Source organism: Lates calcarifer, linkage group LG14, assembly GCF_001640805.2.
Source record: "Lates calcarifer isolate ASB-BC8 linkage group LG14, TLL_Latcal_v3, whole genome shotgun sequence".
Taxonomy (NCBI): Eukaryota; Metazoa; Chordata; class Actinopteri; family Centropomidae; genus Lates; species Lates calcarifer.
The window spans coordinates 12,289,930-12,317,799 of record NC_066846.1 but is presented as its reverse complement, the minus strand read 5'-3'; the positions used below and the strand labels follow the sequence as shown (position 1 = coordinate 12,317,799).

Genomic DNA, 27,870 nt, shown 5'->3' with positions numbered 1-27,870 from the left:
TCTTGAGTGGTGACTCCTACATTTGGTGTGAATTTCCAGGCCATTAATTTGGGGAACATCACTTCTAAAGGAAACTGCCCCGACATTTGTGGTTCCTCTTTCAAACGCTCTCCATTAAAGCCTCTATTAACCGGCCCACACTGCATAAATCAACTGCTTAAAAAACGCAGCAGAGACACATGACAACAACATGCTCTCCTGTCTTTTATTTCAACAAAGCGCCCCGTGGTATGTACATCAAACCACTCTGACAGTTAAAAAACAAAAAAGTAATTCTGTGAAAACATGATGCATAAACATAAAAAAAAACAGTTAACGTTAATTTCTTTTCAATTCTGAGATATTCCTACACAAGATTTCATGTTTATCTGCAGTGGGTTTGAAGGTTTTGGTCAAAAGACACTGAAGTGAGTTTACAGTTTTGTGTAAAGTGTTGTCACAGACAATATATTGAGAATTAACAGCAGCACTTTAAGATGCAAGATTTTCCTTTAGTTTTTCTACTTCTACTTAAAAAACATGCAAGAATAATAATAAAAAAACTACATAGAACTATTGATGTATGAACCTTAAATAAAGGATTTTAATGCCTGAAAATGTTTTTAGGTACAACAGTTATAGCACATTAACAAAAAAAGGTCTTTATTCAAGGTCCACATACACTTTTTCTGGAGCTTTTGACCACATCTTGCCCCTGATGGAGTTGGAAGCTGGGGAAAACCACAGCATGCAGCTGAAAGCTGAAACTCTGTGGATCTTTAAAATTATTAGTACAATCACACATTCCAACACTTGATGATCCAATTCATTTCTTAATAGCATTTAATGATGCTAACACTGAGCCTTCACTTCTTTTTCCTCCCTAATGTGAAAATCCCACATGCACCTCACCTTCATTAGAAGGATTTGGAGATTTTTGGTCACTGTTCAGTTTGATGTGTTGCTGCTGAAGCTTTGCAATGTGACTCTGCCACATTGAGAACGCCACATCACAAACCCATACAGCTGGAGGGATTAAACAAGATTTTGCTGTTTTCCAAACGTTGCCAGACATGGAAATAATCAGATGCACTTTGCATCTATTTAGGGAATCTTAACCTATAAACAGAATGCCATGGCAGTTAATATTACAGTTAATGTTAAAAGATCTCTATCAGTTTTGAGAGTGATGCTGTGTCGGTAAAGGGCTGTGTATCATTTGAAATTTTTCATACTTCTGCCATTACAAAAAAACAAGTTAACAATTCTTAAAGGTGCTTTGTGTAAGTTTTTGCCATTGCTACATAGCGTTAGCATCAACAGCTGTTTACTTTGAAACATTGTGAGTTCAGCATCAACCTTAATTCATTTACTTACCAAGAGCTGTCTCCAGAGGTGGAAAGCAACACCAATGTCAACTCTTGATGTTTTTATCAGCTCTTCTACTGAAGTTAGCATGCTAACTAGCTAACATCGACCCATCTCGTAATACCATTTTGCCGTCAGTCCAACATGAGAGGATGAAGAAGTAGCGCTAACAAGAGGACGTATTCTAACCTCGTCTTGTAAACACAACAATGGCTGAAGCTCTTAGTAAGTAAACAGCTGTTGATGTTAATGTTAGCAACATAGCGTTAGCCAGTGTTAGCTTGTTTTGGTATTTCCCAAAAGATGTCAATTGTCTTGTGTTCGATGTTGTGAGAACTTGAGTATTAGTTTAAAATTGGCCAAATTATTATTCAAATCAGCTACTATCTGATCAAATATTAAGCTAACAAGAGCCGACATTTAACGCCAACTTTTGGTACATGATGATTTTCAATTCGCTGCGAATGGACACATCACAGTCAAAGTACTGGCAGTGGATACACAGGCCTAGTGTAGAGGCCATATGATGGTATAGTTGAGAATGATACACAGTTTGAAAAACCTCAAAATATTTTCATTTCCAGTTCTTCTGAGGAACCCACAGCGGCCATATTTGTTCACTGACCCGAAATGAATGGATTTCACCTACATCTCCAGTCGTGCCAGTTAAACCAGTTCAGGATTGCAGTTTCTGTCTAAATCCTCCTTAAAGTTCATGTAATCTTTTGTTATTGTCAGTCTGTGGTGGGAAAAAAACCCTTTTAACTTTCCCTACATATTTTCCATTTAAAATTCCAGATGTTTAATTCGCAGATTTTTGCCCTGGGGTCAAAACCATGTGGCTACTGCAAACCAACTTAAAATCTGTTATCTGTAACTTTTCCAGACTGTCTGTCAACTTTCCAAGTTTCTCTAGACATTTCACATGCTTTTCAGGACTTTTTTTTTTAACAAGGACAACTGGGCGTTTTGCTTTATGTCTGTTTTAGTGCTTACTCGTCCTCAGGGGGGTTGAAATCACAGCAGCACCGGGGTGAACGTGAAACTGGACACCTGAAAAATCTGTTTTTCCATTTAGTTTTAAAATGTGCAACTGATAGGACGCACACAAATGCATCCCTTGATACCAAAAAAAACCAAAAAACTTGGGGGTGTGTGCACCGACTGTAAAAAAACTGCTATAATTCAGTTTTACATAACCACACTGAACTGAACATACCATAAACTCTCTCATTCACACAAACACACGTAACTTTTCAACAAAAAAAAGAAAGGATTAAAAACAGTGAACATTGTACAGCGACCACATCACCCCCACCACCACCACCCACTCTGTCTCCCCCCTCCTGTCCCTCTCTTATTAAACTGTTTTCCCCTGGAAACACTCAGCTAATGTTTTCCAAAACCTTCTCTCGCTCTTTTTCCTGCCTTCATCCCTCCCTCGTTCGCTCCAGTGCCTCGGGGCCGAAGGGGTCCGCTCCATATTGTCTTCATTAAAGCCGGCGAGCATCGACCTGGTTTGGAAACATGGTGTGTGTGTGTGTGTGTGAGAGTGTGTGAGTGTGTGTGGAGGAGGCTGAGGCTGCCGGCTCCTAAACGACATTCTTTAAATTCCCTGTAAACAAGAGAAAGAGAGAGAAATGAGGGTGGTGGGGGGTGAACACACACATGTAACAACGCATATTCATACACCACACACACACACACACACACACACACAGGGAGGACGGAGAAGGGTCAACACATCATTACATTAAGTGGGATAGAAAACCAGGCTAAATACACATATTAGACAGCAGGAGAAAACAAACCAAAGATGGACACTGTACGCATGTATACACACTCAAACACACACTTACACACACAGACACACGCTTGTGCCAGTGAAAATGCAAAACAACATCTGGCCGAGGTAAGCCTTGTCACTCCCAAGGAAATACAAGCATGCAAACAGGGAATCGATATGGAAATGACAACGTTAAGCAACACTGCGAGTTCATTTGCATGAGGACACAGATTGGTTTCCATGTCTGTCTGAAACACACACACACACACACACACACACACCCAAAACACACACACACAAGCAAGTTGACACAATAGACACATTATCAAGTCTAGTCGTCCGTTTACTTTATATGTTACGTTGCGAACAATGCCGCTTTGTTTGTCCATTGTTATGTTAAATGGCCTGATTGCGAAAAATAAACATGTTGTACCCTCGTGCACACACACACTCGTACACACAGACACACACACACATACACACACACACACTCTGCGGATGAGTAATTGCCCTGACAAATGTAGCCCCGTCGCTGACGCAGTGAGAGAGGATGTCCTGTTGGTCAGCCATTGTGGAGCTGTCAGTGGAGTCCTGTCATGTTTTGCCTGCCGTGACAGCGACAACAGCGGCGGCTTTATCGACGACCACACTGGAAAAAATAAACTGTTTTTAATACTTCCATGTGTCTCTCCCCCAAGTCCTGATCACTCTGTGTCTCTACAGAAGGTGACGGTGAATCTGCAGTGGTGGCTTCAACATAGATTTGTAGAAAAGAGGCAACAGATTTTATTAGAGAAATGTGTGTGATCAACTGCACAGAAGAAAAAAATGTGTAAAATATTTTTGTCATTAATTTTTTGTGCAACATTTTTATTTTTGTTTATTTTCCACTTTTGATGGTATCTTCCCCATTTGTTCATCTATCAATGCACTTTTCGATTTCACGATATTGCAAGAACAAAAGTGTCTCGATACCGTCCTGGACCTGGACGGTAACAGACAATAGCAGTCTTCTGTGCAAGCCTAAGGATCTGAGCAACTCTGATGAGAGTCGAATTGTGATGTTCACATGATTCAGGCAGAGCAGTGTTCCCAGACAACATGGGTCAGTACTGACCAAAAGGAAGGACAACCAGTGAACTGACAGCAGAGTCATGGACGCCCAAGACTCACTGAAGGCCAGCCCTTGTTGCACAAATAGCTGCCCCGTAAATCTCGACTTGATGCATCGGTTGGGAAGTCCCTGATTCGACTGAAAAACGTAGACAAATCTTGTCTTGGAAGCAGAGAATGATGAAAACGAAGGTCAGCGTGACTTGTTTCTGTTGTCTGCTCTGGTGTCAGGTGAGTCCTACCTGCTGAGAGCTGTGTGCCCGTCAGGGGAATGTGCACATCTAAAGCAGAGACTACCAGTGTTACGGTGAATTAAAACAGGCTGATAGTGTCAGCAGCCCAGCAGGAGGGACACTCTGCGGTGCAGTACGACTTAACAAAGACACTAACTTTATGTCTGCAGTGTTCCCGCTGGAAAATAATTGTCGCCGCTGCAATGTTTTGAATTTGCGGGGTCTTTTAATTTGAAACGACGGTCACAGGAAGTGGAGACAGTGTTGACACCCGGTTGAGGCAAGAGAAAGAGAAAGAAAGGTAGATTTAACCAACAATGGGCATGTGAGCATCAGAACTGGATCATGGAGGAATAGGAAATTGGAATAAATTGAGTAATATGGGGTTGGGGCCTGTGGTGGCTTGATGATACAAACAATATGAAGACATCATCTTTGGGCTTTGAGAGCTTACCACGGGTGTTTTTCATTACTCTCTGACATGAAACAATTAATCTAAAAATATTGACAAAGAAAGATTGACTCTTGTACCTCACAAGCTCTCTCCCTGTGTCCATCCCTCTGGTCTCTCTTCGCTTTCCAGATGTAGACGGTAAATTCTGCTGAAGTGATGAGCGACCACGGGGGAGTCTGATATTTACTATCTGCAAACATTAATCTATCACAGTGTCTGTGGGTGGGTGTTATACTGTGCATGTGTGTGTGTGTGTTTCTTAGGTGGTATTGGTGGAGGTAATTCTCTAGTTCAAGTTTGAATGTGTAGATATCTCTTTTATATCTCTGAGTGTGCAGTGTTTCATGTCCTGGGTGCTCATCTTTGTGTGAGTGTGTGTTTTTATATTGTGTGTGTCAGAGTGTGTTCATTTGCGTCACATGCCAAGGGTCTTGTCAGCAAAGGGAAAAATTAAAGAGCAAGAGGAGCAGGATGTATGGACGCTGCAATATTTCCCTGCTGACACACACAGATAAAATATAAGATACAGTCACGTAGAAAGGCTGGTAGTTTACACACACACACACACACACACACACACAACAACTTCACAGTGATGACGTTGAACACACACCATCAAACACACAAAACAAGAAGTCCCTGGGGAAATCACACGACCGGAGTCTCGTAAACAGAGAACTGTGAATACACAAACAGTCAGACAGCTGCTGCTGCTTCTGACAATCACCTAATAAAAATCACAATTTAATTAATACAGGCGCTTAACAAGCCCGAGTGTGTTTGTATGAGAAACAAAACAACAGGAAAGACTGAGTAATTCCCTGAAATGAAAACATTTTATTGCATCTTATATTTTTGCATTGTTTACATGCTTTTAAAGCCTGTAACATTTGTTTATTCTACCACATACGTTCACTGAAAATGTATTAACTGGGCTGACCAAAACTGGGTGACAGAACAATGTTGACTTTTACTATATGAAGTGTCATGACAGTAAATGTTGTGATAACCTCTACAAGTCTCAGATAGTTTGCTAGCATTAGCACATTAAAACTGCTACTACTCTGGTACAATAACACGCTAAAGGTTACTAAAAAGAGTAACATGCTAACAGAAGTAGCATTCTAACCATTAGCAAGGTAGCATGCTAGCATTGAAACATTGCTTTTACATGTCATATGTGGACATGGTCTTAAAATGACCCCTGTACAAACCAACAATCCCTTTTGATTTAGTTTTAAAAAGACCTTTCCATTAACACCACCCTCAGGACACAATTTACATTTTCTGCCGCGCTTGAATTAAGGACCTAAGAGCAAAGTCGCCTCCCTAGTTTTCATTCATTGAAGAATTGTGAAGTATGCATGCCTTGAATCTTTCCCTGTTGGTACAAAACTGTATTCTCTCATAAAACAATGCACTGAGAGCTCATATTGTCTATGATGTATGTGTTTAGTTAGTTAAAACATATGGCTTAGAGACATAGCACATGCTGAACCAAATTGAAAAAGAAAGGATTTTTGGGATTACCACTTTAAGATTCAACTCTTTACAGTCCATTCGTGCCAGCAGACAGAGCAGATGTGGGCACACACATACAAACACACACACACACAAACATACAAACTCACACTGCACAGTTTCTCAGGGAAACCAATGTTTATAAGCAGCACAGCACTTCCAAAACCAGAGAAACACTTATCCACCCCAATGATGTCATGTGGATATGTTTGCCGAGAGGTGTGTGTGTGTTTTATCCTTATTCTGTGTTCGTGTGTGTGCATTAGTTAAGTTAACAGACATGTAGATCCCTCTTTAATCTGAGACAGAGACAAAAAGACACGCACACTCACTCCGATATTTAAAATTATCATACGCTCACTGCTTGTTGAGGTTTCGGAGTCGTGCTTGTTGTGTGGCGAGGTGGCTTTGTGACAGAGCTAATTTTGTGAGAAGTAGTTTCTGGCTTGACGGAGAGCAGAGGTTGGTAGAAGAGAGAGGGAAACATAAAGAAAAGAAAGAGAGAGGACATAAAACAGACACGACAGGCTCAAACCAGGACTGAAACTTTGGTGGAAGAAGGAGAAGAAAGAAAAGAGAGGTGAGTAAAAAAAAGGGTGAAAAAGACAGGATGAAAACTAAAGGTCATGAGAGCCTAAGGACTCATCTTAGCCTTAAAGGACGAACCAAAAATGTAAAAATAAAGTATTCGTGATGATGAATGTGTAAGACATCCTGAAATAACTTGACAACTTTACACACTTAAACCACTTCATTTTTCCCTCAACGAGCAGTTAACAATTACTGAGCGAAGGGAGGAAAGAGAGCAAGAGATCTGATAAACGTCGGGAGAGGCAGATGGGACGCAGCAGCCGAGCGCACATTTTCCCCCCGTTTCTCTCCATCTCTGGCTCGTCTGCATTTCATTTCTCCTCCCCTTTTATTCCCTCCATCCATCCGTTCATCCATCCGTTCCCTCCGCCGCCCCTAATAAAAGCCGTATGACTGGAAACCAGCGATACTTTCAACCCCTCCGGTTGTGATGATTTAATGCGAGCCAACAGACCAACTGAATTTCGGCAAACAAAACTCCCGTTCCTCTGATTCGATGTGACCTGGAGTTCTTCAGAGCGGAGAGCTTTTAATGCTGTTTGGATAAACCGCTCCAACGTCCAACATGGTTTTTGTCATTCTGCTGCAGCGCGATGACCTGTTCTGTTAGAATTTATGAAGTTTTAGTTGCTAATTGATACCATGTCCGCTCTAATGTGGATAAAATTTGAGAACACAGCTTTCCCTCCTTTCTGGCTTTCCGTTCACACTGGGCCGCAGTTTTCCATCACCAGTATGGAGCTTTTCAAACTTCCTCCCCAGTGAATAAATCTGACAACAACAGTCCCACCTTGTGCAGTTTGCACAGTAAAAACTACACTCAACAAAAATGCTGTCCTGTGATTATCAGCCCTTCACAGACATGGGTAAGTATTTCCACTGGCCATCAATGGTAAGTTTGAAATCCAGCACTAATTTTGTTTCACTGTAGCTGATTACATAATCAGTGTTTTCGCTGACATATTTTTTGTCTGCAGAAAGCCATAGTGTTTTGATCAATAGCTTAAAGGGAGACACACACTGATAAGCCAAAAGATTAAAACCACTGACAGGTGAAGTGAATAACATCGATCATCTCGTTACAATCCAATGTTCTGCTGGGAAACTTTGGGTCCTGACATTCATTTGGATGTCACTTTAACACGGACCATCCACCTAAACATTGTTGTACACCAAACACACTCCCATGGCAACAACACTCCCCAATGGCAGGGGCCTTCCTCAGCATGGACAACACTCAGAAATGTCTTGAGGAACACGACAAAGAGCCCAAGGTGTTGACCTGGTCTCCAAACTCCCCAGATTCCAGTCTGATCCACAATCTATGGGGCCTGACAAATATTGTGTAGGTCCTCCTTGCGTAGCAAAAACAGCTCTCACCCATTGGAAGATAGACAGGGGACACTGGCAGTAGATCCTTTGGGTCCTGTGGGTTGCACGGTGGGGTCTTCATGGATCTGGCTTGTTCCGGATTGTCCCACAGGATACTGGTTTAGATTGGGATCTGGGGAGTTTGGAGGCCAGGTCAACATCTTGGGCTCTTTGTCGTTTTCTGAGCTTTTGTAGTGTGGTGTGGTCCTTCCATTGGGGAGTGTTGTTGCCATGGGGGGTGGAGGTGAGGCGTGTTCAAAGTCACATCCAAATGAATGTTAGGACCCAAGGTTTCCCAGCAGAACATTGTATTGTATGATGGGAAGGAAGGTGATAAGGGTAATACAACAGCACTTACGCTAGGCTTCACAATTATGCAGTGGCAGATGTTATTGACACAGGCAGCTTTGATGTTGCTGCTGCAAGGAATTGTGGAACAGCTTTATCTACTCTCCTTTCAAAAAGGATGGTCCAGCATATGCTAAAGGAGATAAGAGGCACAGAAGCACCTTTCCTTAGCATTTAGAGAATCTGACCAGCTCTTATTGTGGCCATTCCAGGTCATTTTACTCAATTAGGAACCTTCCAAGCAAATGGTTTTCTTTTTTCCTCCTGCCTTTTGCAAGGACACGTCTTTGTCTGAATTGCTTGGCAATTGTGAACCTTTAAACTATAGGAGGATGAAGCATTTTAGAAAAAAAAAAAGGTTAGATGCAGAATCTCTTTGATATGTAGAAAGTTGCTGAAATAACCTGAGCAGGTAAGGTAAATGAAAAAATCCCATGTTCCTCAACAAATTGCTTTTGAGCTAGGCACTGATTCCCAATTACTCCAGAAGCAGGGTTAAAATAGTTTACTGGAGACCTAAAACAGTTGTTTACATTTAGAATAAACAGAGCTGAAAACATTGATCTTTATGTATTGTTTGATGTTTTTCAAGACAAAGCCAGTTTTGACTTGTGGTTTAGAGGAAACAAAATCCTCCTCTGGCCTTTAGCGGTCCTTAGATATGTAACTGTAAAAAATTCTTAGTTTATCTTTCACTTTTGCAACATAAAACATGGTGACGTGTGCAGATTTGGACCTGATTTTATCTGCCATAGTGTCTCCAGAGTCCACTGTGTTTCTGGCACCTTTCATTAAATCAGTAACACTCACAGAGCTGATAGCTGATATGTCAAACACAACATCTCATGAACAGAGAGAAGGGAAGGAGGATTTCCTTTTGGTCTGTGGTTAACACTTCTACACACCAGAACCTCGGCGTTTAACGAGACACTGAATCAAATTTGTTTTCTTTGTACCGTCTGATGTTCGGAAAATGAACCCGACTCGTAGACATGCACCTCGGTTGTTTCTGTTGCAGCGAGTTCCTGACCTCATCATCTCCAGGATTTCTTCCGCCGCTCAACTCTTCGCCTACGTTTCACCCCTGATGGAGGATCTCTCCTGGGTGCTGTGGGCTGTCAACACTGAGACCAAAGGCCTAGACTTTAGGGCTTAAACCACAAGGCTGCAGACGCACTCACGGGTGAATATACAAAACATAAAGGGATATATAGAAAGAGAAAGATGCAAAAAAATATAAATGCCACATGTGTGAGACCCAGACTCAGACTGAGGAAGTTGCGGGTAAAGGAGCAGGGTCGGCAGTATATTCACACACACAAAAAAAAGGAAGTTGAGAGTCACAGGGAGGAGGAAAAAAGAAGGACAAGTCATACTTTGATCCCACACAGAGACATATAGAAACGAGAACAGAACATGAAACCACACTTAAAAAGAGCCGTGCAGAGACAAAAGAGCTTTAGGTGAGTGAGGGTTCACGGAGACACACGTCTGTTTACCTACCACACCCTCACAGACACACCTGTGCATCCACCCAAAAATAGACACATGACACACACACACACACACACACACACCTTTGATGGTGCTGATGACCTGGTCCAGGTGTTTGGCATCGTTGCGGTCTGGCCGACAGCTCGGGCTGATCTCCAGCGAGTAGTCAGGTCCGTATTCTGTAAAAAACTAAACACAGACACACAGATCACGTCACAACAATCACTCGAAGAAATCTACATTTACTGATTTTAAAATGTTGTTTCTCTTTTTTTAAAATTCAAACTTTCATCTCTCACATCTGCACACAGTCACTGCAGCAGAGCGCCAAAGTACACTTTCTCCTCTTTGTCTGCTTTTTTAAAGAATGCAGCTGCTTTGCTTTCCTGGAAACTTTCAGGCTCAGTTTGGATTGTGAAACTGACTGGTGATGAATATTTACACAGGCTTTTAAGGATCATTTCTTAAAAAAAATATATAGCCAAGACTACTACAAATATTGAGCTACCTCTTCAACCAACTTCTTATTCTGTCTCATACCCATATTATGCATTATAGAAATTAATTTATTAATTATTATTAAGGTAAATAGTCAGTAAAAGTAGTTTTCACTTCTTAACTGAGATAGATGATGAAAAGTGGGATGAAAACAAAATAAAGAGTGTGCAGCCAAGTTAGCAGCTCTGTGAATCTGTGCACATATGCACTGAGGTAAGTGCTAACGTCAGTATGCTAACATATAACGATGATGCTAGCATGCAGGTATGATGCTACATTACTGTATTAGCATTCTAACAGGTGCTAGTTGGCATTAAATACAAAGTACCTTTGTGGCTGATGGCAATGTCATTTGTTTTGCAGGTATTTAATCATGAACCAAAGCAAAGTTAAGGGATCAGTCATTACAATTCATCCTGAGGGGAACATGAATATCTGTACCAAATTTCAAGGTAATCCATCTGAAAGGTGTTGAGACATTTCACTCAAATCCATAGGTTTGAGCCTCATGATGGCACAAGATGAAAAGTCAAAGGATCACCAAACTCATTACGGTTCATCCTCTAAGGGACCATGAATGTCTGTACAAAATTTCACAGTCATCTTTGTTGTCCAATATTTGTTGAGACATTTCACTCAAAACCACAAATATGAACCTAATGAAGGCAGTAGAGGGATAAGCAAATTCATTAGGATCCATCCTCTGAGGACAATGGATGTCTCTACAAAATTTCATAGACATCCATTTCAGAGCTTTTTCACTCAAAACCATAAATATGAGACTCATGATGGTGCTAGAGGAAATGTCAAGGGATCACCAAACTTATTAGAGTTGATCCCCTGGGGACTATGAACATCTGCACAAAATTTAATTGCAATGTGTTCAATATTTGGTGAGACATTTCACTCAAAACCACAAATGTGAGCCCCATGAAGGTACATAAGGAAAAGTCAAGAGATCACAAGCTCATTAGGGTTGATCCTCTGGGACCTATGAACATCTGCACAAAATTTCATAGCCATCTGTCCAATATTTGTTGAGATATTTTTTGACCAAAGCAGTGGACAGACCAACAAAGACGTCTCAAGAGCCAGAACAAAAAAAAAAAGATCCAATCAGAGTTTTCAGATGGACAGATGTTCCTTATATTTTCTGAACTCAGTGTTGTCTAGGAGTTGCATTAACACAAACAAATGTATGAGACAGTCACGTCTGGTTCATGTACAGAAAGAAAATGTAATGCAGAACACAGAAGAGGAACCACAAATCAGTCAAACCTCCACAGCCTGGGCCTCACCAACACGAACAAAAAAGAAAAAAAAGGTCTGAGATGATTTCAGCAAATACCAAGGGCTCCTGGCATTTCATGCAGAGTCGGACCAATTCCATGAAAATAAAACCAGCCAACGTTTTTTTTTTTTTTTTTTTTTTTTTTTAGAAAAAAGAAAAAACAGGTGGAAATCCAGAGAGTGGGTTCAACCAGAAGTTAAAACCAGAGCACGTCAGTTGAAAAAATGTATTTCCAGGGAATTTGTCGGGGCCGTGACTCAGTGCCATGAGAGCATAACAAACTCAGCGGCCAGGTTTGACCACAAGTGCGTCAGTTCATTTGCAGCGACTGTTGTGAAAGCCTTGGACTCTGAAGACTCAGCAGAACGCACGGAGCGAGCCAAGGTGACTGAGGCCTAAAACAAAAGACCCATATTCATCCTAAGAATTCCCCCAAAATCTCAGACTGCCCTTTAAGTTGGCGAACTGATTGACTCAACATGCTTTAATGATTTCTACACTGATGCCATGCTCATTTTAAAGATGGGGGATATCTTGTTTTGGATTGAAACTCTTTAGCGGATTAGATGGGTGTCATTAGAGAAGACTTCAGAAGGTCTGTTGGCAACACAAGCGCAGCTGAGCCGAGCCAACATGCAGCAGGAGTATACTTTTGTTTACTTGAAAGACAAAGACCACTCTGTCTTTGTTTCATAGCCCTGTGTGTATGGGTGTGTGTGAGTCAGAGAGAGGGAATCTATGCTAGTGCGTGTAGCAGAGATGTCCCGAGCTGATTATGAGGATCAGTATTGGCTCTGATGCTAGTAATGGTTAGCAAAGCATTCAGCTAGCAGCCTCTAGTTTTCGGTCGGTGCTGTGCATTGCTTTTGTTGGTTATAATGACAATGTTGGTGGTGATAGGCCTGTAAGTAAGTACATAACAGGCTTTAATTAAACTTGGCTGTTATTGGTTGGTTTCAAGGTATACTGTTCAAGTTACTTGAAATGAACGTATGCATGCTAGCATGCTAGTATCTGTGAACTACATATTATAGGCTTGCTACTGCAGGAGATAACAATTAACCAGCTAACATCAGCTAGTTTCCCCACTAACATTACTCCATGGAGCAGTCAAGAGTGAAGTACAAATGTTCTGTGAAATTAGTGCTTTAGTATTAGACCTGTAATCGCAATACTGCGATACCGCAATATTGTTGCTTCAGGTTAACATACCATCAGAAACGCATACCAGCCCATACCGAGTGTTTCTTTAGCTCTAACACAATCCAACAGAATAATTTCATTCATATCATATCACAATTTGAGTTTATGAACTCGAACCCTGAGCGTCCCTGTAGGGTCAGCTGAGCCATGTGTAAATCTGTACTCACGGTTTGCAAAGCTGTGGGTGTGGATACGCAAATGACTTTTTTTCTTCAGAGAACAACAGGACAGGAGTTGTTTGCAAATCAGTGTGTATGGTTTACAAATTTGCAAATCCGATTTGATAGAAGTATCACATCTGACTCAGTATTGGCAGATACCAAATAATAAAGAATGTGGATTTGTGCTGAAAAACCCCAATCCCTTGGGTAGACAAAGAAAGATAAGTGTGTGTGTGTATATGTGTGTGTTTGTGTGAATGTTCATGGGTGTTTTCATACAAAGGTAAAGCCCTGTTTTAATATATGTGCATGTGTGTGTGTGTGTGTGAGTGTCTGTTTCCAATTAACTCCGATGAGTTTCTGTGTCTTACCTCCGGTCTCAACTGAGCTCAACATGAGAGCAGTTACTTAACACACATACACATGTACACCCGCAATGTATTCCCATGAACCCAGTGCTCTGTCTCCTGCTGTCCAGCAACACACACACACACATACACAAATCACACACACAGTCTCCTGCTGCCTGCTTGTTTGGCTTGGATGACCATGGGGAGAAGAGGGAGGGGAAGCGAGGAGGAGAGCGAAGTGCAGACACTCCTAAAAGAAACACTTATTTTCTTATAATATCTGTCTCTTTTTATATCTTCCTAATACTTTTTAGACTCAAGCACATGAAATACATTCAAGACATTAGTGACGCAGCACATCTACATCACCTGGACAAGGTCAGGAGACAGAAAATACCCTCTGACTGGCTCCAGTGTCTGTGGTAGAGACACACAGGGAGATAAATGATGAAAGGTCCCTGCTTGTTTAGCATGGTTCTTAACATGGACCCTGTGGCCATCACTCACTGTTCATATGGGCTTGTTTGTATGAGAAACTCTGGCCTTGACGTGAAGAAAGCTTGTGTACACAAATCTACTTTTTCACTTTTCACTCATTATCATCATTTGACAGTTTTTTTTAAAGTAATCTGTTACCGTTACAACAAAACCAAAACTAAATATGCACAGTCTGTTTCTGGCCAGCATTGCATGGAGATTCCTCGTGTGTCAATACTCATGGAAATAGTCACATTATTTTAAATTTGTGGGTGAAAAGGAAAGGAGCATCACAGTGAAATGCAAATTGTGCTAGTGTCAGCTGCAAAGAACTGCACTTCAAGTTTGAAGATGCAGCTGCAAGCTAAGCTAACAGCTCCACACACTGGTAGCGAGGCCCATTGAGGAGGAGAACCATGCCGGTGCTACAGCTCTGAAACAGCAACGGCTAAAATGTCACTGGTGACTCAAAAGTTACTCTTAACGAGTTACTTCTCTCAGTAGGTAACTAACGTACCAAGTTACTTCTAAAAGTAACATTAGCCAACACCGATTAGTAGTATATATTAAATAGTATTACGGTACACAATGAAACAATAGCAGCAGAAAAAGTACAAATTGCTGTGATAGTTGTAGGTATAGTAGTAACAGAAGTTCTAGTATTAGTGTTCGTGGTAACTATATAGTAAAAGTACTATAAGAACTTCAGAGATCAGTTTAACATGGCAGTCTGTGGGACTGTCGGTCAGCATTCGTTGTGCTTGGAGGCATTTTATTCAAAAACTGAGACTCAGGTCGCAGTGAGAGTCGCACTGGGTGAGAGAGGACAAATTTATCTACATCTTCATGTATAAAGTGTCTATGTAAGTTGGAAATTATAAGAATTAAAAGAGGTCTGAATGAATTTTTTTGGCAAAATTTTCAGAGGTGGCAGTTAGAGCGCCGGTGATGTCACGCATTCTAGCCCAGAACATTCCGTGCAATACACACCCACTGTAAAATCTGAAACGGTAAAAAAAACTCCATAAAATTTAAACTGCGATTTCATTACAACCCTAACAGCTATCAGAACGCAGATTTAACCCAAAAAAGCCTCAAGTCTTGTGACTCGTTTAAAGTTTCAACCATGTTTCTACGTGAAAGTATGATGAAATCATGTGGCCTCAAACAGGGCTGGGTTTGATCGTTTTCACAATGATTCATTTTCATTCACTTTCAAAGGGGAAATTTTTTCGCGATTTATGTCGTCATGGTTACTAAAAATGTTACTAAAAGACATAGCACACTATTCCAGATTGAACTGCACGCTTTGATGTATGTTTTGTCAGGCTTCCTTAAAGCTGCAGTCGTTTGAGACACATGATTAAGAGGAGTAACATGTACATTTGTGAGAAATTCTGAGTGTGTGTGTCCATCTGTGGACAGTAATGTGTGTGTGTGTTTGTTTTTACAGCGATCAGCAGGATCTCCAGCTATGAAGGATGCCGAGCCGCGCAGCAGAGGGGAAAACGTCTCGGGGAAAACAAATGGACTCGGTCTGCTATCAAGCTGCTATCTAATAAATGTTTTCAACAAGGAAAGAAAAACGGCCCGATGCCCAAATCACAGGCACATATCGCACGTACACCTCTCTCTCTCTCTCTCTCTGCATTTGAACTCTCTCTCACCCTCCCGACCTTTTCATCAAACCATCTTTTCTAGACTCATCTGTCAGCTTTTCCTTTTAAGGCACGGTACCCCACAATTAGCATTTGTGTATTTTTGAAATGTTGGGAAAGCTGAGAGGAAACCCAGGGGATCAGATTCAAGTTAAAATGAGAAAGTGTAAATGTAGTTTTGCAGCATGATGAGTAACACTTAAGTGTCCCTTGTGTCACTAACCTATTATTACTGTTTTAACTATGTAGGCTGGTGTTAATGTTTGTTTTTCTGCTAAATTTAATCCTGAGAATGGTTTTCAGATGAACTTAAAAGTGCTATATGTAAGTTTTTGCTATTGCTACATAGCCAACATTAACTGCTGTTTACCTGTTGCAAGTTCAGCATTGTTAGCTCTTGTTTTGCCTCTAGTTCTATCACTAAAATCTGTGAAAATACATTTTAAACACATGTATTAATGGCTATATGCTAAATGTGTCTAAGAAGATTCTGTTTTCTATAGCTGACCTCAGTTGTAACTGAGAATTGAAAGACATTAATTAGTCATTAGTATAAAAATACAGGGCAAGTGGGTTTATAAAAACATCTCGCCTAATAGGAAAAATTAAAACAACAAAGTGAAAGATGAATCAATCTTCTAGGATGAAGCCTGTCCTTGAACTTGAAACACAAACACATTAAAAGATAATTGCAACACAGACGTGACTCCCTGAAGGGAAATAGAACAGGAAACCAACTCATTCATTCAGCTCATTGTTGGTACATCCCAACATTCACCAACCATTTTCCCTAACATAATAATCTGTCAAAAATTCCACAGCAGCAGCAGAATTTTGAATGGAAAAGAATGAGAATAATAATAATCAGCTTCTTCACAGTCACGTTTTTCAGAGTCATTTTGTAAACAAGACAAATTTCCCCAGGTCCTCGATGCACACACTCCTCTCGGGTGATGTTTCCGGTGATTGAGCCCGTGACTCTGGGAGCCGACACATCTCTGACGGCAGCGAGGGGCAGGACAGGAAGTGGCTGCAGACAGGAAGAGAGGAAATAAAGAGGCGGGACGCTTCCCCGCTGCCAATCTGGGACAAGAGACGTCCTCCCTTCCTGTGTGGCTCTGAGACAGACACGCATTCGTATTTACTTCTGATGGGTTAACACGGGACGAAGGAGATTGCGTTTTGACAGTGGGTGATGAGTTTCTGCGCTCTACCTGTTTCAAGAAGGTGTTTAATATTGATCTATAATCATCAGTGTTTGCACAGTAACAGAGGCGGACAGGAGAGCCTGAACTCTGAATCACTGTCAACATCTCAGATTTTTTAAAATTCAAAGCGTGAAAAAAGTGAAAATATACCAGGCTAGCAACTGGACAAAAGGACAGAAGTAAATTATGTATTCACTTTATAGCATAAACACCAGAAAAGCAAGAAAAATCCCAACCGTGCTGCACTTTACTGATGTATGCAGCAAGAGAAACAACTCACTGACTGGCAGTAGTAATAGCTATGATATAAAAATCATAACACATTAAATGCTTATCAACCGAATGCCTTGCATTCCCAGTGTCGTAGGTTTGAAACCTACAAATGAGCTCACAGGCCTTTCTCTCTGTCCTTATTTTGTGTCATTCATTGCTGTCTGCAATCCAGAGAAGAAAAATGCTTTAAATATTAAAAAGTAAAAGAGAAACAAAAACAGCCTCTCTTATTTGACCACTCTGCGGTCACAGGAGTAGAGGGTTTGCAGCTGCATCACAAATCTGTTAGCTGCTCCGTCTGGTTCAGTTTTATTTTGTTTATCCTTCATGAAGACATAAAATAATGGTTTTGACAGTTGGTACTTTGTTTTATTTCTGTTTTGAAAGTAGACCTAACCTCAGTGCTGCTGGATATCCAAGACAAAGTTCTCAGTGTTGAGCTATATGTTGCACAGAAACCTGTTCCTCTGCTTCCTTATAGCCGATAATAACACTTTCTTTCACAGGAACGTGTTAGATCTGGAAGTTGCTAGGAAATTAAGCCCTTTGGACTGATCATTTAACTCGGCCTAGATTAGCATTTTATCCAGGGTTGATGTTCAAAAAAAGTCGGAAATATCAAAGATTGTCATTAACAGAAACAAACTCAAATTTCCCTCACAAAAAAGACGAGATAAAAGTTAATATCCGTTAGGCTAGGACCCTCACTCTACAAATCCATTTGCCAGTTTCCATTTAGGAATATTTTTAGCATGTACAATATGTGCTTTATGGAGACAGGAAAGAGAAAGGCGACAGAAAGAGGGGAAGGTACAGTATGTGACAAAGGATGTGAGCTGGATTCACACCAACGATGTTGTTGAGAATATGGTATGTGCGTTTGCCCACTGAGGCAGCAGGGCGGCTGCAGGAAGTTTGGATCTGTGGTTTGTTTTTATCAAACCACAGCGCGGCTGGAAGGAACTCAGCTGCTGGGAAATGACTGGAAACAGAATTAGAGGAAGAGTAGTAGTCCTGAAGTGAGGCAGGTTGATTTATCAAAAGACGGGCAGATGGACAGCTCTGACTGTTTACCAAACATGTTGCTATTAAACATCATAGCTGCGTGGCTAACTATCTATCATCTCTACTAGCTTATGTTAAAGATGTATAATACACATTCGCAAAGTTGTGGTTAATGTGTTAAATGCTAATATTTAGTCAGTTCATCGGTGTATATACTGTTAACGCTAACAGCACAATGTTAACTCATTAATGTATGCCCTGTTAGCATATTATCAAGCTAACTTTAGCATGTAACATTTACTGTTAGCTTGCAAGGGCAGTAAAAAAAACAAACTATCAGTAATAATCTGGAGTTTATTGCTGGCAATGCTAACATATAGCATTTAGTATCTGGAATGTTATCTTATTAATATGTAAGCATTAGCATTTCAGCATGCTGATACTTGGTAACGTATAGAATGTTATCTCATTAACATGGGTGTATTAGTATTTTAACATGCTAATGCTTATGCTAATGCTTAGGATGTAACATTTCGAGTGGTAGTTCATTACTGTATGTGCAGTTAGCATGTTGGTACGCTATCATTTCCGGTGTAATGACTATAATGCTAGCACAATCATTTATGTATTATTTATGTAGCATGTAGCATATCAGTTGGTTAGCTTGCTAAATATCCTCCCATATCTGCTGCTTGACTATCAATGGAAATTTTAATTAAACTTTAAGTTTTAAATTCACAAAGTTTTTCTGATGAAGAATAACAGAATGAGCTGATACAATTAGGTTTAAAATGTGCTAATATTATATCTTACTTTCTAATTTTTAACTAACAAATGTCTTTCAGTGGGCAAATTTATCAATTTGTCACAATGTTTTGACATTTGAAGGAATGTAATAAAACAAAAAGCTTAATATCCAAAATTCCTCATGGTGCCGGCTGTTAATTTAAAGGTCAATACATAGCATGTGGACAGCGAACGTTACCAATAAAAGTTCTTGGTAAAGTAATTACATAAATAAGATGAATGATTATTTTCTTCAGAAACAAAGTAGGTTATATGGACAATCCCCGTGCCTGTCTAATCAGTGGCACTAACTAACCTTTGACCTCTGTAGCTATTCTTAGCAGACCTCATATTGTCGCACTACGATTCACATGCAGATTGGCTCCACTGTTATCACACAATGGGGGGTCAAACATGTATCAGCAAACCACTAACACACAATACAAGTCAACAGGGAGGGTTAATGACTTTCGACCTAGCGGCTCGATTCCTTGTCCAAACTACAAAAGGTTTTTTTTCTGATGTTTTTATAAGATTTTGCAGTATAATAAGTGTGATAGAAGCAGGGTCATTGTGTGGGTTATCTGCTGTGTAATATTTTGTCTGGTAATCAGGGAATATTACAGCACTATTGTTGATGTGCCTGGCCAACTCTGACTGATGACTGTGTTTTTAAGGTTGCTATTTTAATCATTTTGCCACGTACATGCCAAAAACTGTACACTCACTCTTGGATAGTGAGGAGAAAAAAAGATGAGGTTGATTTTATTTAAAAAAAAAAAAAAACTCTTTTAACAAAATATTTTGAACAAGATTAAACCAAAACAAATTTGTTTGGATTGAAATCAGTGAAACTGGAGCAGAAAAAACAAACTAAAATGGTTTTAAGCAGCTGGTTTTGGATGATGAAAACTGAGAAGCATTATTTATTATTTCAGTTTGACAGACATGTGTCAGTTAAGGGGAGGTTTGAAATGCAGCAGCACAGAAAAAACAAATAAAAATTTATTTTACTTCTACTTGAGTCCTCTTCATTAACGAAAACACTCCACTTATACGACTTCCTAACTGAGAGTTCACCAGTTGCTTTCTCCACTTTAACTGTAATTTATCATACAGCTGAAATACAAAAAATGTTATAAAACAGGCCAGACCATTATCTGACTGTAATGAATGTGTGTATTCATGTGGTTTTGTCTACAGTAGAGCACAAGGGTGGACACACACATACACACACTCACTCACACAGAGGGGTACAAAGGTAGTTTTTGTTCCCCTTGTCGCTGGAACTTCAGCTTTGCTTGGTCATCATGGATAAATGCCCCTCTTATCGAGCACAACGGGCACAGACAGAGCCACGAACACACACACAGACACACACACATCTGTGTGAAGCTGTGTAGTGCTACGACTTCAGCATAGATCTATAGAACAGACCAAATTGGAAAAAAGAGGCCAATAAATCCTTCAGTATTCAAGTTAGGAAAAGCAAGAGAGGTGTTTGTGTCTTCAGTTTTTGATTTGAGGGGAAAAATATGTGTGTGTGTGAGTGTGTGTGTGTGAGTGTGTCCTCGTCTTCATCATCTGTGGCAGCTGCCTGCACTGATAGTCGCTTTGTTTTCAGTGAGTGCCTCTTAATGAGGTCAAAGGCTATTTAGGGCCACTGGACGCCGACGAGGAGAAACAAGAGGTACCTTCATCACGGCCACAATACACACACACACACACATGCATGCACGCGCGCACACACACACACACACACACACACACACACACACACATACACATACACACACACACACACACACACAGCTATTCATTACATTTGACCAAGACAAGGTCCAAAAATCAGCTGCTGGAGAAAGAGACTCTTTGTGTGTGTGTGTGAACACAGGAGCAAGAAAGACAGATGGGTCTACTGGTTTCTATTTGGAGAGAAGATGGGTCTATTTGATTTACCATTTACCGGCATAATGAAAAAAAAAAATGAGCGCGAGTGGTCACATGTCCTGTCTTTCACAAACATAAATTACTGGGCCATTTTCCTTCGTTGCTTAATTTAATCCCCAGACGTGTTTTCATTCACGTCTCAGTAGGTGCATTTGTTTACATCCACACTCTGACCTAATTACAGAGAATAATCAGATTACAGTCCAGTTAAAGTGTTTACATGGCTCACAGTCACCTGATTTTTGCAATAAATCAGAAGTCTTCTTGTTGGGTTTGGTAATCCTATAACTGGTGGCCTACAGGGAACATCTTAATGGCATCACAAAACGAGAGAAATTCATTGGTTTTATCCTGAGAGATGTTGCTCCACAGAAAAGTTGGTTTTCTGGTGCATACACACAATTTACAAAAAACAACTTCGCTGTACTCTGCCTCCAGTTCTGTTTTTAACGCACAGGCATGAATCGGATATCAATCTTCTCATCCCACTCTTAGAAAAACAATCAAACATGCTTCCCAAAATGTTTAAATATTCCTTTAATGTTGTGTTTTTTTTCTCCCTCTCCTTTAATAATAACTGACAGCCAGGTACGATGGAGAGAGGAGCTTGTGTTAGATGAGACAGACAGAGAGGAATTGTCAACACTGCTACCCCTCTCTTTCCACGAACACACAGTCTGACTCACCTGGAGACAAACCCCTTTATTGAGAAACGGGCGGCCATCTTTGATTAGTCCAAGTGACTCAGCAGACGGCGAACACAAGGGGGTGTGTTTGTGTTTTTATGTGTGTGTGTGTGGCTTTTTGTGTGACAGTGCAATGAATGAGCACATTTGTGCTCATGTGGGAATATGTAAATGTGTGTGTGTGTTGTCATACCTCGTGGTCTGGTATCTCAGAGGAAAGAGTCTTTCCCAGCACGGCTGCCGTCAGGTACGTCCAGCACCGAGCTGTGTTAGCCAGGTTATAACCTCCTGGTGAGAGAGAGGGAGAAAGGTTAAGAAGGGTTCTTTATTATGTAGTTTTACGCTGCATATACATCAAACATCGATGCTCCCAAAGCTCATTTGACCGTGGTTAATTAGGGAAACTCACGATTAGTCAACCTGTTTATTAATGTACATCACCAGTTAAATGTGTCCGTTTCCTGCTAAGGCTGGACTGGCAATGAAAATAAGATTGTATGTAGGCTGTGTCAGAACCACTTGACTGGAGTAATATATAACCACATTGAGCACAGGTGTGTGGATATTAACCTGTAAGGAAAGAAGGCTGCTGTTGCTAGCAGTGCTAGCGTTAGCAGAGTGTCATTAACCGTTTCAAATGGCTCTTAAACACAATCTTTAAGCTTAATTGACAAAATTGTGCTCAACTTTGACTGTTTTCTTCTCAACTAGTTTAAATTTAAATTTCCTTTCAATCAACGGGGGAAATTTCTTGTTACAAACAACATAAAAATGCAAAGTTCTCATGTGTCAAACTGAAAGTTTATTTTACATTAAATGGCACAGATTTCATTTAGTTAATACAAAGACATGAAGTGAAAAAGAAGAATCTGTGGGAAAAATGGAGCTGTATTAGGCAGTGTCAACTTCAATTTTAGCCAGCGTGGTGTGGACAAAGTCAAAATCTCTGACTCACCACAACAAACTGGAAGCTAACGAGACAAAATGTTAAGTCAGAAAAGTCATCAGCTCTCTCTCACGCACAAAAGACAAACCGAGGGAGAAAGACTGAAGGATGAAGAGGATGGACTTAAAATCAGGAGAATGACAAGAGCCAAGAAGGAGAGGAGGATGTAACGAAGAGAAAGTATGTAGGACAGAGAGGGAGGGAGAGAAAGGAAGAGAGGTGGGATTGTAGTTGAGTAAAATGGCTTCATTGTGTCGTATAATTAGTAGCTATCATCTGGCCAAGGGCTGAGGGGTCTGGAACAGAGCACGGTGTGTGTGCATGTGTGTGTGTGTACTGTATGTGTGTCTGTAATTGTGCCCAAGTGAGTAAATCACTGAGATTCAAAGTGAATACAAACACATACAAAGGGCATGGTATATTCTCTGCCTTTCATTAGGGAGTATTTGTACAAGTACACATGTGCATATGTGCTCATATACAGGGATGCACGTGCATACACACAAACACACGGACGTACATCTATGCATTCATGCACAAAAACATATACAAAACATAACACCAGCCAGAATAATAAACACACATATGGCGTACCTCCTCCCAGCAGCAGTGTAGGTAGCTGCCACTGCAGGACATACTGCAGACACTTGCCCACCCCCACTGGGGTCATGTTAAAGGAGCACATGGGGTCGCCCGCCATCGTGTCGGCACCCAACTGCATCACAATCGCCTCCGGGTTAAACTGCGCACGCACTTCCTGCATCACACTGCAAAAAAAACACGTTGATACTTTTATTAACTTATGATACAAGCTGGACCAATCAGGAGTCGGTATATTTTCCACCAATCACAGTGGAACACTAGTTGGTAGTCAGCTCAGCCAATGAGAACTGATGGAACACTTGTCAGTTCAAACAGTCACAAAGGAAGAAACAGTCGTTCAGCTCAACCAATCAGAAGCAATGGAATACTAGTCCACAGTTAGTTCCACCAATCACAAGTAATTTCAAACAAGCACTGACTTTCACTTTTAGCTGCAACAGTTTTACATGTTTGAGCGTTTACTCTACGAGAAAAAGTTTAAGACCTCATGTTGGAGGGAATCCCCTGTGCTGAAGGGTCCTTGAGCAAAACCCTGACACTGCACCAGCTCCAAGGCTAGTGCTCTGTAACCGACCCAGATCTTTGACTTCTGGGGAGGGGCGATGCATTCAGGAGCGGGGAGGAAAAATAGAATCTCTCCTCAGGGATCCTTGAGGAAAACATTTCTTATATGTCGCCTCTGAGCTGCACAGAGAATTCCTAATGTTTAACTCTATATGTGTGTGTGTGTGTGTACCTGGTAAAAATCTGGTAGTATCGGTCATCCTTGATGCCGTCCTCCAGCGGGACGTTCACAGCGTACCAACGACCTTTACCCAGCCCTGTATCACACAGGTCACCTGTACCTACATATACACACATTTATGTTACACACTATACTGTAGATTATCCCATTAAAACATATTGTATCTGAAACATCTGCAAGGACTGACCTGGGAAGAATCCAGGGGAAAACTTATGCAGAGAGACGGTCATGACTTTGGATGTGAAGCTAAAGGCATCTTCCACACCTGCAGAGAGAGGAGCAGAAAAACAAATCACAATGTCATCCTGAATCAATAATGAAAAATGTTAAAAATGCTCTGGGGATCTGCTGGTTTTTGAATTTCAGCCTGATAATAAATATGATAAACAAACAAAACAGACAAAAGAAGCCTGTTTCTGATCAAACACAGCATGGGAACCAGACTTTGCTTAAAAGACAATAAAATTTCAGTTGTGCGCTTTGTTAAGTTTATTGTTTGTTGTGTGTACCATCTCCATGATGCAGGTCAACGTCCACGTAGAGGACTCGCTCGTATTTCTCCCTCAGTTTGAGGATTCCCAACACAGCGTCGTTTACATAACAGAAACCTGACGCCTCATCTCTGGAGGAGAAAGGGAGGAAGTATTAACCATCAGGTCAGTTGTTAACTGTTAGAAACACCTGGATGTGTGGTTGTCTTACTTCTTAGCGTGGTGCCAGCCGCCTGCCCAGTTGATGGCCACTTCACACTTTTGGTCCAGCAGACACTGGGCTGCGGTCAGTGTAGCGCCCCCTACTGCTGCTGCATAGTCAAATATCCCCTCCACCACTGGACAGTCATAACCTGGAGAGACAAAGTTGGGAGGAGGGGGGATGAGGGGCAAAAAAATATTATAATGTCAAAAATAATGAGAAATGTCAATTTTAACTTGCCAGAGCGCAAAGTGCTGCCTTCAAATGACTTGTTTTGTAGAGACAGGCCATTCTTAGGAATATAGTTATTTTCTGTGACACATTTTAGCCTTTAATTGAACCTTTTTTCTGCACAGACAGCTCTTGTCAAGGCTAATTCATGCCCTCACAGAGGAGGTTAAAGAGAACTGATGGGTGAGGAATGAGAAACGAGATAAAGAAAGAGAAAGTTAAGAAGAAAGGAGGGGAGGAAGACAGAAACGAGGGAGCTGAATAGATCTGATCGATGGAAAACAATGGGAGTGTGGCGTGAAATAAATTGAAGAGAAGCTGGAGAAAGATGGCAAAGAGAGAGAAAAAGGTCTTAGTCTGGGAAAAGGTGGAGCAGTTTGCTTTTGTAACAAGACGGAAGGATGAACCGGAGAGAAGAGCACAGAATACAAAAGGAGGAAGAGGGCAGGATGAGGGACGAGTGGAGGATACAGTGAAAAGCGAGGGTGAAAGAGGGTGAAGGAAAGGAGGGAGACGGGGATGAGTCAAGGAAATAAAAACAAGGAGGGTGAACTTGAGGATTATTCTAAAGTTAGAAATGTAAACCTTGGAAAAGTAAGGACTTGGAACCGGGTGGACATCCAAGACCAACAAACCATGGTGGGATCTTTTTGACAGAGTTCCACCCGGTGTAGGTTCACTGGGATGAGGCAAATCTGGATTAAAATATACCAGATTTTATAAAATGTAGTGTCTCAAACAAAACAAAAAGACTCAGTGAAAGGGACAGCAAAGCCTCAAGCAGATAATGTTTTCATTTCAAGTAATGTTTTTTAAATCTGATGTTACACTGCCCTCTGCTGCCGACAAACACGCACTGCATTTGACTTCTACAGACATTCCCCGTCCCAGTTTCCAACTTTCATCTCTCTATTTCCTTTTCATACCACATCTGAATCTAGAGTGAACACCTGCTTAACACTGAAGTACAGTAAAATATGTGCTTAAAGAATAAAACACTAAAATCTAAAGGTTGATTTTTCTCACCCAGGCCATAGTCGACTGACTGGGGGTCGTCGTTGTCTCCGTCCTGGCTGATTTTGTGAAGATGCTCCAGGTAGGAATCTGTGTGGAACTTGGCCATTTCCTCTATGGAGGCAAGATGAGGCTTCACAATGCTGAAGAAAAGATAAACCAACATTATTAATAATACATGCTGCTTCCACGGTGAGAGAGCAGCTCACTCTCCTGACTGGTTTATTCACTGAGCTGTCAGATAACATACTGTGTGTGAGTAAAGGCCACAGTAATCTGCAGACGACTACAGGTGAATTATTGGAGTCTGGTGATACAAGGATAAAGCATAAAGCTGCAGAAAATATTGGCACAACACGGCCGGCAGTAAAAGAAAATGCAAGCTACGCAGAAACTGCTGTGCCAACGTAAAATAAATCAGCAGAATTAATACTATGCTGATATGCTGGGATTTGGATACGGAGCCGTCATCCTCTGTTTTCATGAGTTAGACGAATTTAAGTGCTAAAAGCAAAGTGTTAATTTATTAATGTGCATAGAATCATTTTTTGCTCGATCATCCAATGAAATGAAATCATAATCATTAACTCACAGCAAAACCTGAACAACCATAGAAATTTAGTAATTAGTAAAAAATAAAAAAGTGACTCATGAATAGAAGCTACTGACAAAACTGGTGCATCAAAAACCAACTTATTTAATGCATCTGTAACAATATTAAATACTTAAGAGCAGAACATTTAAGCCTTAGATTTCATGTAAAATAAGAATAAAAAACACAGAACAGGCAGACGCCTTTACTGTATTGTAAAGGAAGTGGCTGTGTAGACAAAGTTCAATGTGCTGACATGTCACAAACCCAGGAGAAAACATGTAGATGATCATACTGTATGTGTTAGTATGGGATATATGTTGCTGCAAAGAAAATTCAATCAATTATCAATCAATCAATTAGTCCTTTTTCCTGCAAACATCTGCTGGTTCCAGCTTCTCAAATGTGAAATTTGCTGTTTTTCTTGGAGTAAATTGAATATTTTAGGATTTTGGACAAAGCAATTAATAACATCACCTGATGCCGTAAGTTATTTTGACAGGCATTCAATTCTGTTTTCTGGTGTTTTACAAACCAAACGATTGACTGATTGATTAATAATAATAATAATAATTTCCTTCAGGATTAATAAAGTATCTATCTATCTATCTATCTGTCTATCTAAAAAATGAAAATATTAGTTGCAGCCCAAACACATTTTAAGACATTATGAGTGAAGGAAATAAGCCTGGTAGCCCTTGTGAAACATCTCTATCAGGAGCTAGCCAAACAAGCTGCTTCTGTAGAGTATGTGAAGCTATACTGCTCTCTGATAAACTCTACTTTAATCTCGCTTTTAGCTCCATTTGGGTTAGAAAACACAACTACCAACAACAACAACTCACCTCATATGCTCAAGCAGCCCATAGGCTTCTATCAGTGAGTGGACCATACTCGCCTGGAAATAGAAAAGCAGTAGAAACCACTTGTTAAAAACACCGTCTGACCGAGGAGAGACTAAGTGTAAACTGGTAACTAGCTTCAATAACGCTCCTCATTCAATAAAACAACTCACCCGGTTTGGCACTTTGGATAAAGTGTCGCAAGTTTCGATGTAAACCGAACTGTAAACATACGCGACTCTCCGTTTACCACAGCTGTCATCATCACTGTCTCCTCTGCAACTCATTTACGGTGGGTAAAATATAAATTATCTGGCTGAAAATGAAGCTAGAAATTCACAGTGAAGCGATGCGAGCGGCGTCCTGTTTTCTAGTCTGGTGTTACACCGTCAACATTCCC

At 40.7% G+C, this 27,870-nt stretch overlaps 1 protein-coding gene across 1 annotated transcript; it reads right to left on the bottom strand.

Moving 5' to 3' along the window:
* Positions 1 to 157: 157 nt before the first annotated feature.
* Positions 158 to 27,870, bottom strand: hdac8 (histone deacetylase 8). Its single transcript, XM_018703824.2, has 11 exons — positions 27,644 to 27,870; positions 27,474 to 27,526; positions 26,049 to 26,179; positions 24,801 to 24,942; positions 24,608 to 24,720; positions 24,286 to 24,363; positions 24,090 to 24,198; positions 23,345 to 23,517; positions 21,998 to 22,092; positions 10,342 to 10,447; positions 158 to 2,962 (listed from the first exon to the last, which is right to left on the bottom strand). Exons 1-11 carry the CDS (start codon positions 27,755 to 27,757, stop codon positions 2,940 to 2,942), a joined length of 1,137 nt encoding a protein of 378 aa, XP_018559340.1. The 5' UTR covers positions 27,758 to 27,870; the 3' UTR covers positions 158 to 2,939.